Source organism: Penaeus monodon, chromosome 36 (genome assembly GCF_015228065.2).
Source record: "Penaeus monodon isolate SGIC_2016 chromosome 36, NSTDA_Pmon_1, whole genome shotgun sequence".
Classification (NCBI taxonomy): Eukaryota; Metazoa; Arthropoda; class Malacostraca; order Decapoda; family Penaeidae; genus Penaeus; species Penaeus monodon.
The window spans coordinates 17146028-17158757 of NC_051421.1; the positions used below are offsets into that span (position 1 = coordinate 17146028).

At 33.1% G+C, this 12730-nt stretch overlaps 1 protein-coding gene across 1 annotated transcript in view; it reads left to right on the forward strand.

Moving 5' to 3' along the window:
- Positions 1-12416, forward strand: part of LOC119595550 (mucin-19-like) — a 107728-nt gene extending 95312 nt beyond the window's left edge. The window contains exons 9-19 of the mRNA XM_037944668.1: positions 1-102; positions 343-560; positions 920-1199; positions 3438-3985; positions 4347-4623; positions 4849-5093; positions 5479-5611; positions 5744-5929; positions 6047-6225; positions 6515-6678; positions 10373-12416. The exon at positions 1-102 is cut by the window's left edge and continues 6 nt beyond it. Of these exons, the coding sequence (XP_037800596.1) occupies positions 1-102; positions 343-560; positions 920-1199; positions 3438-3985; positions 4347-4623; positions 4849-5093; positions 5479-5611; positions 5744-5929; positions 6047-6225; positions 6515-6678; positions 10373-10470 (2430 nt within the window). The 3' untranslated portion in view covers positions 10471-12416. The remainder of the gene's footprint in view (positions 103-342; positions 561-919; positions 1200-3437; positions 3986-4346; positions 4624-4848; positions 5094-5478; positions 5612-5743; positions 5930-6046; positions 6226-6514; positions 6679-10372) is intronic.
- The last annotated feature ends 314 nt before the right edge of the window (positions 12417-12730 follow it).

Genomic DNA, 12730 nt, shown 5'->3' on the forward strand with positions numbered 1-12730 from the left:
AAAATGACACCAGAGGCTAGGAAGCAGAGCAACAGTGCCAATAGCTTAAGTAGTTGTCAGACATTTGAAGTAAAAGAAGAAACAGAGGTTAAGGAAGAAAAAGTAAGTGTTGAATACATGTATGTATTTGCCCTTTTTTTTTTTTTTTTTTTTTTTTTTTTGTTTTTTTTTTGTGTGTGTGTGTGTGTTTGTGTTTTATGTGTATTTATCTATCTTTTCTGAGTGTATATGAACTTGTACACATAGCTGTGTATATGTGCATATATTTGTAAATGTATGAGATGTCCATACATTCATTAAATATATTTTCCTGATTTATTAATATAATTTTTCAATCTACAGGATGATGTAAGTGAGGCAGGTACATACACTATTGAAAAGGACTCTCCATCCCCGGAAGTAGAACAGGCAAGAAATGACATTGACAGAGTCTTTGGTGTGTCAGGGCCAGAGAGTGAAGCTGATGCCACACCAGCTACACCCCGAGGAAACATTGTCTCAGAGGAATCCTGGACCACTAGCTCCGATGCTGAGAAATTCAAGGTTATTTGTTTTCATTTGTGTATAGATTTGGAATACTTTTATTTGTTGTGTGTGATTTTGTATTTTTATTAATATATATGTATGTATATAAATTTCTTCTTCTTCTTCTTCTTCTTCTTTTCTTGGAAGCTGTTGGTGATTATCTTACAGTTGATTAGACAATTTTTATTTTTTTCTCAATTTGTGACTTATTGTGATGACACTTATCAATAGTTAGAGTAGTAGCTTTAGTATGAATATTATAATGATGATATCTATGATGTTGATTCTATTTTGATGTAATAGCTTGTTCCAAAATGTAGCAAATAAGATAAGAAGAAAATCACTGATATCATATATTATATTTTATATCATATGTATCATATCTCTACTTCAGAGTCCAAGCAGCATCAGCCGCAGCAGTCCCAACTGGATTCCAGCAGTGGGCAGCACAGGTCGCAGAACATACCAAATCCCCTGACAACTCTGTCAAGAACTCCTCAGGATCTCCTCGTGGCCACAAACCCCCCCTGGCTTCTCTCTCATCCTCCCAGGAGAGCAGCGACTCGCGGCCCAGACGGAAACTTCCCACGTTGCCCACGCACCACACCCCCTTCGCTGTGACCTCTCCTAGGGCATCCGATATGTCAGATCATGAGAGTCCCACCAAAGGCCGGGTAAGCAGACTTTTGGCTCTTGTGAATGTGCTGTCTTTGAGGATTTGTGCCTTTGAAGTGACTGACGTTAGCTTTTATCTTCTCTTCTCTCCAGATCAAACATGTAGATTGTATTATACAATGTTAATAAATATCTTCAGTCTTTCTTACTTCATGTTTTGGTATAGGTATATGTAGCTTGACAGGTCTTAATACATTAGGATATGTTATTTATCTTCAGTCTTTCTTACTTCATGTTTTGGTATAGGTATATGTAGCTTGACAGGTCTTAATACATTAGGATATGTTATTTTTGCAAATAACTTTTGTTATCAGTATCCTTGTATTTATTGAACTCGGCTTCTTTCAGCAACAGTTGTAATTAACCAGCTGCCATCTTAACTGTGTGATTTCTTCTGACTGCTGCTGCTTAGACTAGCAGTAATCTGTCTTTTACTATGAGTATTTTTAAAAATCTCTTCAGGATCTTCTATATCATTCTGAGGAAGTATTTTTGTGGTTTTGCCAGTATTGGGAATGATGACAACATTAAGGCCTCAAACCTCTTAAATATTTAAATAAAAAATATTTTTTTTAACAATCATTTTTACAGAATAAATGTGTCCCCTCTATTTGGCAATGCCACAGATGTATTACTCTAATGGGAAAATACTACATTTCCAAGAATGAATGATGTGCTTTTTAAACCTTTCCTATACTACACAATCTTTTGTGACGTTATTCTCCCAACCATAAGATTCCATTCACTATTATCAGAAACCATCTTCAGTACATTAAGTTTGTGAGCCCATATACCAGTCCCTAGTATTTCTGTGTATAATTCTTTTAGAGTAATTGAGGCTTTTGATCTTTCAGAAGTCTTTGCAGTGCAGAATTTTCCCCAAGGCTGTTGAATGAACATTCAAGATTTAGTTTAAATAGTCCTGACTAATATCTCTCCTTATTCACATTTTCTCCTTTGTATTCTTCATATATATATACATACACATATATATATATATATATATATATATATATATATATATATATATATACATATATAATATATATGTGTTTGATGGTATATATATATATATATGTTATATATATATATATATATATATATATATATATATATTATTATATATATATAATTAATATATATATATAATATAATATAAATATATATAAATTATATATATATAAAATATATATATATTATTTTATATATATATTATATACGTATAATATAATATATATATACGTATATATAATATACTATATATGTTGGTATATATATATTATATATATAATATATATATATATATATATATATGTATGTATATGTATATATATACATACATATACACACTAACAACTCTCTTGACATAAGATCAATCTGCAGATCATGTAAGTTGAACGTAGAGCTTATTTTGTCTGCTTCCTGCGTGTTGTCATCTTATCCTCAAGACATTTATATTGCAATTTCAATGAACTTTACTATCATGTTTTAACAGATTCTTCCTGCTTTGCACTTGTGGGATTTGGGTTTTCAGTTTCCATGCTTTTTGAAGTTTTTATTACTACTCTAACTAAATTGTTGAAGTGTATGACTTAATTTACTTCACCCTTGGGTGAATTCCAACTAAATAATTAGCAATTATGTATTTTCAGTTATATATGTGTATATATTACTTTGATGTAACAGTGCACTGGTACCCTTTAATCTTACAATGATGCATTTGCTTTTGGTAGAGTTTCAGAGGGATATTTTGGTTTAAGGTAGAAATGAACAGAGTGCATTGTGACACATATAGTAAAAGGTATGAATGAAAACTAAAATATATTTCTTAAGCTATGAAAATAATAATTTTCATTCATACTTTTTCTTTCGTTTTTGTTTTTGTTTTTGATAATTTTAATAACATAATTTTCTAATGGGAAGAGAAGTAATGCATCATTTAGCCTGTTAATAAAATGTTCAATTGTCATATCACACCTTTCCGAAGAAATATAGATCAGTAATAGATTTATGATGAATTATATTCTAATTTTCAGTAGTGTATAGCCATTAATTAAATGCCAAAAAGTAAATGCAGTCACAGTATTTTATTAATATCTTAAATTTTATTTCACTTTGGTATCTGCAAGTGCATGAATAATGTTACCCTATTAGATATTGAATTAAACTGCTTCATAAAGAAGATTTTTTATGTGTGCAATTAGTTGCAAAGATGAAGAGTTTCCACTTTCCTGCAGCTGCAGCACGACCTTTATGAATCTTCAACTCAACCTGCAAGTGACTACAGCCGGGACACTGAGTCTTTCCTACGAGACACTCAGCAACTTGTAACCTCTCTGCAGGCTCGAGTGGAAAGGAAGAAGGGCAGCTCTGCAGCTCTGAGAGGCTCCTCCTTTGAATCCCATGACTCAGGAGGCGACTCAGACTTGGACACCAGTACATCCTACCCCATCAATGATGATGATGATAGACTCATGAAAACCATTGACTCTCAGCTCAAGACAAAGCTTAAGCTGGCAGGCATCGACGGCATGTCGAAAACTCCTCCGCTGGGCACAAGTCCCAGAAAGGCTGATCCGCTGGGGCTTGAAGCAAGACTGAAGCTCACCAGTCACTTCAAGAGAGAAAGATCCATTGTATCAGACAGCGGGTATGATGTTTATGCTGATAGACGGGAAGAAAACAGCTTGCAGTCTGATAGCAGTAGTGAAGCTAGTGAGCCAGTTAAAGATAGTCGCAAGACCAATGATAATAATCCACCCCTCAAGTTTAATAGAGCTTTTAGGTATAGTATCTAAATGTTTTATGGCATGTGCAGGTAGTTTAGTTTTGTTTATTTATTTATGTCAATGCCACATTTGTGAGTGTGTTTGTGTATGTGTGTGCCTATGTATATGTATGTATTTGTATAGATGTATATGTGTATATGGGTCTGTGGGTGTTTTTGCTTGTGTCTGAGTCTGTATATCTTGTGTCCATATGAGAGTTTGTATGTGTTGAATGTCTGACTGCAAGTCTGTCTCTCTGATTGTCTATCTTTCTGCGTTTGTGTGTCTGTGTCTGTAAGTAGATCCTGGTAATAAAAATGGATCATATAATTGAATCACATTTCAGAAACCTTATTCACTGAAACAAAATTTTTCTAGCTTAAGAAGAGCTCGTCTTGCATGTGACGATTCTTCGCAACAACACCACACACCTTCGCCAGTGGAAAAGAAAAAGCCTGTCAGACCTACTAGTGCAGGCAACCCTGGCGGCAGTCGCAGAATTCCCCTAAGTACGAGTAAAAGTCTCCAGGGGTCTGATATTAATACTAGAGGTAGTGCATCTCAGGCCAGCACACCAAAGAACAACTCGGCTGACTTTAACAGAGGAGACGGGGGCAGATTTAGTTTACGGCTCCCTCGGTCTGGCTCAACATCTGTGAGTTTCATTGACGTCTTTAATTCCCCATTTTTTGTTTTTCATATCATTTTAAGGTCTCAATGTGTTTCATTTTATATTTCAGTTTATCCCAAAAAAGTATTTAAGCATATTTGTTGAACCAACTAGAAAGTTTCCAAGCCTATATATTTCTTCAATCCTATTCAGTTCTTCAGTCAAAAACATGATATCAAATTATCATTGAGTACCATCATCCCTTCCCAGGCTGTATCAAAATCACCATCTCGGTCATCAGTCAAGAAGGACATGACAAGCAACATCCGCAAAGGTGCTCCCAGATCCAATTCCACCCTGTCTGCTAAAGAGCAGGACTTCCAAAACTGGAAACGAAGGAAGAATTACGATCCCATGAAGGCTGCAGCAGAAGGGAGGAAGAAGGTGGGGGAGAAGAAGAATGATAAGCAGGCCCAAAGCAATGCTATGAGCGCATCAGATAGAAGATCGCCAAGGTAATTTTCAGGATTCTGTTAAGCAGTTCTTTTTAGTCTTTTTGATCTGATTATTTTTTTAAATTAATTCAGTATTGTTGTCATTATTACTACATATGATAAATGTAGCTTTTAAGCAAGAATATTGCAGACAGGAGGGTCTTGAGCCTTATGATAAATATTATATAAGATATATATTATACAAGATATACCGTACCAGATTTTATGGTAATATTATTTTTATTATTTCTATCAGTAATGTATTTTGCATATGGTAAAATTCAAAGTATTATGGACTACAAATAATCATCATACCATAAAATCAAATGACAAAAGCAGATTTTTTTCCTCCCAAGCAAAAATACTTACCACTTTTAGAGATTTCACAAAATGTGTCTTATTCCAGCCCGCCAACTTCTCTCCTACGGTCCGCCTCTTTCCATGGCACAGAAGGCATGGGGGTGGCTGGACGCTGGCCACGCAGGCCAAATCACCTGTATAATAGTGAAGATGATGGCCCTTACTCTCTGGAACAGGAGGTAATGCATCCAATATAGGGTGTGATCTAAAAGAATGTAGGGGTGAAATAAAAAGATTAGTTTTAGACTTTGGTGAATTATTATGGTGTTTTCAAGAGCTTTAAAATATTTTTTCTCATTTTCTCTTTGAAGCAACAGCAGAGACCAGTTCCTCATTGCTCTCCACTGCGAAGGTCACCAACCTCTCCACATCAGCTATCTTCCCCACACACCACATCTCCAGCACGTCAAGCCACACTGGCAGCTGCACGCGCTCGGAGATCTTCATATGCTCATTCAGATGAGGGTGAGGGACAAGGTGGATCTCCTACAAGAAAGGTAAGGGAATTGTTTTGTGTATTAATGCTTTGTATCATTATAAAGTGATATTTTATATATATGTATGTATATATGTACATATATTTATATTCGTTTATATATTTTTTTTTTTTTAAGACTTCACTGGATGAATCAGGAAGTGAGGGTAAGCGTTCTCCCATGGGAAGTACACGAGGAACTGTATCAGGGCGATCTAAAGCAAAAATGGAAGCACTGGATAACCTTGTCATATCCACTATTCATTCCCTCTCTGTTAAAGTCCGCACCACTTCTGAAACTCTACTACAGAAACTCAAGTAAGTTTCTGTTATGGTTTTTCATTTAGTGCTTCATGAGATTGACAACATTATGATTTATATACAGTTGGGATGAAGGCTTAGTCAGAAGTGAAATTATGTTTATTTGCTCTCAGTTCCAGAATTATTACAGAATTTATGGTTAGAAGTTATGAAGAATATGGTAGTACTCTGTGAATCACATTATATGAAATGCTTTTTAGCATTTCTTCCTCTGCTTTCACTGAAAAAGCATTTTAAGTATAAAGAAAGTGAGAGTTTCAGTTTATGATGCGATATATATCAACAGGTCACAGTATGATGAGGAAGGAGATCGTGCAGCGTTATTGGAGGAAGTTTTAGCACATCTAAGTGAGAGTGACCAAACACTGTCATCAGGGCAGACCAGATCGACGTCCCGTGAACTGGCTGGTATTCTGCGCAACCTCAAGAAGATTGAGCATGCTCTTGAAGGTATGACTAGTATATTAAAGGAAAATCAGTGTAGTGTACTGATAGTGATTAGGATATATGGGCCAGTAGTGTAATATCAATAAATACATATTTCTTTTATTTAAATGAGACAAACCTCAGTGGCTACATTGCAGTACACTTAGGTTTGAAAATTATTTGCAGCATCTCAGGTATTGCTAAACTAGGACAGATTTTTAAGTAATATGTTGTGTTATAATACTCTTTACAGAAGTAAGTGAGCTTGTTTATTGTAACAAAGAAATCAAACCTTAAAATTAATTATTTGTATTTTAGTAGCAATGTTATGTTTGGACAAATTATATAATTTAGTTGGTTGCCTGGTCTCTTAGCTGTACTACCTATATATAACATAAGTGTATATAGTTATTAAACACACTTAATTTTTCTATATTGCAAAGCCTGATTCCAGAAACTTAGGTTCAGTTCAAACACCACAATAATACAATTCCAACACCAGGATTTTATTAGAGTCCACATAATTCCAGCATGCTTATACTCTTGATTTAACAGTAACTCCTAAATATTGTACTATAGACCATATTAGAATCTTTTAAGTTGTTTGAGTTAAAAGAAGAAATCAGAAGTTGACCTCCTCCTATTATTCACCAAGAGCTTGATGCTTATGTTTTTTTTGTTTTTTTTTTTACTGAGAAGAAATTTGTACTTGGTGCAACTTATGTTTTTACTAACATCCTTGTCTTCTTCTTCTACCTGTCTGCACTTTACCCCTCAGCCCTGAATGATAATGTCCAAGGTCCTGATATTAATGGGTGAGGCACATGGCTTATTTTTGCTACTGCTGAAGCTTCTAATGAATTTTTAAATGCAGCTGGTCTGATAGAATCCTTTCCAGAATTATGATACTGATATATCTATGTTATCAGTGAGTCTTGCCTTTGATTAAAAGAAAAAGTATTTACCTTTTGGAGGCAAGGGAAGTAGCATATACAGGGAAGTGCATGCATGGTTGAAATCCAGGATAAGAAGAAAGTAAATAAGTATGAAATGCCTAAATTGTATTGTGGTTGCATAAAGAGAAATTATATAAAGTGATTCCTGACATCCTTAATACTGATTTCTAAATGGTTTAGGATGAGTTCTTATTACATGCTATAATAAAACTGCTTCTTCTTTATTGAGTTTAGCAGAGTTTGCTTTTAATTTTGTGGTTCTTATGTAGCTGATGCGAATCTGTAACTTGTATGGAGTTAGAGAGTATTCATTAGATGGATACAAAGCCTGAATATGCAACTTTATTAGCAAGTGTTAGTTCCATATCTATAACTATATAAGGATTTTCATTAGTTGTTAGTAATGCAACTTAAAGTGCAAATTAATTATTATGGTTACTGATATTTTATTTTAAAACTACAAAAAAAGAGGGATAGAAAGATATTACTTGGGGTTTTTTTATATAAATAATATAAATAAATATATATATATATATATATATATATATATATATATATATATATATATATATATATGTAAATAAATATATTTTTATAAAATCTGGATATATATTATTCTGAGTGTGAGGTTATGCATGCCTGTGTGTCTTTGTGTATGTGTGTGGTTAAATGCAGTTTATTGATAAAAAAGAGTAATTCCATGCTCTCTTTTTTTCCAGTGTCATGGAAAAGGTCAGAAATGAGAATAAAACTTGTTTAAAATTTGAAAATCAACCTTACGAACATAATGTGTGCACAATTAAAAACCTCCTGAACTGGGTTATTATATAGAAATATATTTGCAATAAGTTAAATGACATGACAAAGTAGCTTTTATTTTATTCAAAGATTCACAATACTCTACAGAAGGCTTGTAGGTGCATGATGTTGTTTCAAGTGAAAGCATGGGTGATTTGCTGTAAAGAATGCCTCATTTTATAAATTTATATTGTATCATATTTCATCCTGTATATTAGAGACAAGACAGGCACAGGCAGACAATTAGATACAAATGTACGCACAGTCTGTGGAGATTAGTGTGTTGCTTTTTTTATTATTATTCATATTCCATTAGGTTAGCTGTATTAAAGAATTTGTAGGTTTATGATTTATTGCAAAAGGTGGGAGCAACTTCATTTAGTCTAACATTTCCACAAAAAGAAACATGTCTCATGTTATAGCATATTTATTTGTTGGTATATGAATGAATGTGTATGTCATTGTGAAAGAACCAGGGAATGGATGAAATGTAACAAGAACAAATCTTTGTGATTTTATTTTCAGCTAGTTTACTTATAATTTTATATTACAGTGTCAGAATGTAAGGAATGTTTGAAAAGTGTTCAGTAGTCACATAGAATGGTTAATTCTTTTTTCTTTTTTAAATTCAATCCTCACTTCTACTATTTTTTAACCCTTTGAAACCAAACATTCAAAAAGAAAATAAAAAGGAGAAGCACAACACTTACACAACAAAAACCCAACTGCCTGTCTGTATTATCTTATAAGAACTACTTTAACTACCATAAGATTCTCACTTTTTTCCTTCTGTTTCAAACTACAATAATGTTTTCTGTCTTTTTTATTGCATTTGTTATATATAACAGTATAACAGCATCCATTTATTTTATTATCTAAAATATATTTCCATGTAGGTAATTGTTTCAATAGTATTTTATGATATATTAATTGTATTTAGTGTTTTATATCAGCTCAGTGTATACATGTAGGCATTTTGAATTATCTAGTGTTACAACCCAAATCCTATAGAAAAAAATATGGAGAAGAAAAGGTTTTAATTTAACTTCTGTATATTTTTCATATCTGCATTAAATGAAAGATAAGTTTATATATTTGCTGATTACTTTCCATTTGTTTGTAAACCTGCCATCTGTGATATTGGTGTGAAGTGGATTCTCTTCAGAGTAAGAAAAAAAACATATTTTGAGATGAAAAGTACACCTGTGCAAAGATGGCAGTGTGATCATTTTCATTAGTAATAATAAAAAAAATTGCAAAAAGAGAAAGTAATACATGTTTCTCTTACTGATTTTATACTATAATTTTATTAATAAATGTACACTATATTCAAGAACAGTGTCCTATTGATAACTAGAGAACCATTCTTTTCATTCTGATATTGTATTTGTATCAGACAAGAAAATACTATGAATTATTCATCTTATTATTAATTACTTTGATGCAGTGTTGTGAAAGAAGCATGACCATTTATTACAGTACACCTGCCTACCTGTGAATTAAAGGGCGTGTACTTTGATCTTTCAATATAGCAAAATACTTCACTGTAAAAAAAAAGAAAAAATTTAATGAGTGACTAATATGCTTGGCTTTTATTTTTGCACACTTGATTAGTATTGAATATTATAAATAAATCAACATCTTTCCATATATTTATTCCTGAATTTGACTTTTTTTGGTTTGTGAATTCACATGTAAAACTTGTCTTTACTCTCTATATAGCATTTTTGTGTCATTAAATCTAAAATGCATTTTGTCGGAATAACCGATATAATCTACACTACTTGGTTTGTATTTCTTCATAGTCTACTACTGACAATAATGTTAACATAACACAAAATTTGGTTTTAGGGTAATTAATTTTTCTTTCAAGCCATAAATGCACAGATGGACTTTTGAAGTAATTTTATTTTGTATCTTTACAGTTATTTTACTTCTAAATCATCCAATTCTTTCCTCTTCAGTAATTGATCGGGTAATGGTGTGTGTTGATGATGACGACCTAGATGAAGATGACCTTGATGTCGCAGCTGGCCATGAGTGGGGGGAGAGTGACTACTAGAGCCAGATTGGGAGTCATCCTTTTGCAGTGCTCATCAGGGACATGTTAAAAGAAAAAAGGAAAAAACTTGGCAGTTACAACAAATCTGAATGCAGTTAATGATGGCGAATGTAAGATAAAAGCAAAGGAAATATGATATTTTGAATGTTATCCGTCTTTTTCTTCCTTTTTTTTTAATCTGGAAATTAAGTAATATTGTTGAAAGCCCACATTTTTATTTTGAAAACTTGTAAAATTATAATGGAAATTGGTACGAAATAGCAATATAACAGAGATTAGAAGGTAGCTTAGTGTGAAGTGTATTTAGGTGCTTCAGTGTAATGTGAATTAGATGATATTATGACAAGCAGAAATTTTATTTCTAGCAAATTGAAAAGAAATGTGCAATGTACTGAAAATTATGAAGAACTGCAAGAAAAGAATAATAATACACCAAATAAAAACTGACAACACCTTCAGCTGACAAGGAAGTGCCTAATAATAATTTCTATACTGTGAAGATGAAGTGAGAAAATATATGACTGAAGACTGTACATTCCATTATTGTATTATGTAAAATAAAAATGAATTTTATGACATATTCATAGGTGCCACTTTGCTAACTCTAACCATTCTATAATATAGATATAAAAATGTAAAGTTTGCATCATCTCATGCAGTAGAAGAAAATGCAATTAATGCAAAATAATACTCACACATATTAACAACTATAATTTTTTCAGTGAACTGAACTTAACACAGTTCACAAAAAAATGTTGCAATGTGACTGAAGGCTGATGAGACTGTTTAATGTGTCTCACCTTTAGGTATACTCTGCTATGCTTGGCAATGCAGTCACAAAAACAAACAGATGCAGTTCTTTTCTACTGTGCATTTCTGCTTTTGATTTTAGTCAAAATAATTTATTTTAATAGAAATCATGCATTATACTTGCAAACTCATATCTGGTGTAGTATATTTTCCTCTCTTTTTAAAGATTTTTTCTCTGCACACATTCAAGAAAATTAAACATTGATGATTTTTTGTAAAAAGGCATGTAGATTTGGAGAAAACCAAAGCTTTTCTCAAGTTAATGATGTTTTATTCAGTGTACTAACTGAAGTTTTGCTGATGATACAAAATCATGAAATAGATACAAGGAACACTGATGTTTTCTAAGCAAGCATGCTGGAAATCACTAAGTTTGGTATACTTTGGGAATCTACTATGCATAGTTCCTTTGTAAAACACCATCCCATCCACAGAGTGAGTCTCAAAGATATTTCTGGATGATGCAAAAAGGTTGCAGTGAATTTTAAGCTTCTGTATCCTATGAATTAAGATAATAACCCATATCCACTGTTTAAAAGGCATTTCATTATTGTGCATTTACATTAAAGAATTCCCATCACCAACAGCCATGGAGATCACAAACTGCTTAATGCAACAGCTAGTCCTGATGTGCCCTTCTGTCTCCTTAACTGCTTCCTGCTTTGATGGTCTCTAATTTGTATTTTTTTACTTTGTAATTGTACATTTGTAAGTGTGAGTGTACAGGTGAACACACAACGAAGGTATCTTTACCTAATGTGTATGCTACTGTGTGGTTTTGCTCACACTTTGGCAGCCATTGTGAGCATTCTGTGGTCGAGTTGCATTCATCCTGCAATATTTTCCTATACTAGATGTGCAAACAATTTACAAAAATGAGAAATGGCAAGGCATAGCAGCATCACATTTTTATCTGTTTTTGTAATACTTCATCAGATGTTTGCTATGTTCAAATTTTTTGTGAATTCTAGAGTAGAGGCTAACTGCAGATTTAAACTACTCTCTGTGAACTTTATGAATTGTGTGATATGGCAAAAAGGGTGATGTTCTCTTATAAGTGATATTGTATATAACACAGAATAAATGTACTTTATACATTAAAAATGTTAGCAATATTGAGTAAAGCTTGACTGAAATGCGTGTTTTATTAACATAGCATATTAGTTGTCTAGCCCTTACCCCTCAAGGGGACCAGGAGAAGTGGACTATTTCTCTCCCCAACATACTCTAATATAGGTTTACCATGGCTAGTAATGAAAATTTTGTACCCCAGTTATGGTCATTGAGGCTTGCCCCTTTATCAACTAGCCCACCAATTTTAATCCCCCTGATTCCCTGACCCCAGGCTCTCATTCCAGGTTATTACTCAACTTCCAGGAAACATTCCACCTGTCCCAACATCCCCTACTTCATTTACTACTCCCTGCCTTGTTACTACTCTGCAGCCTTA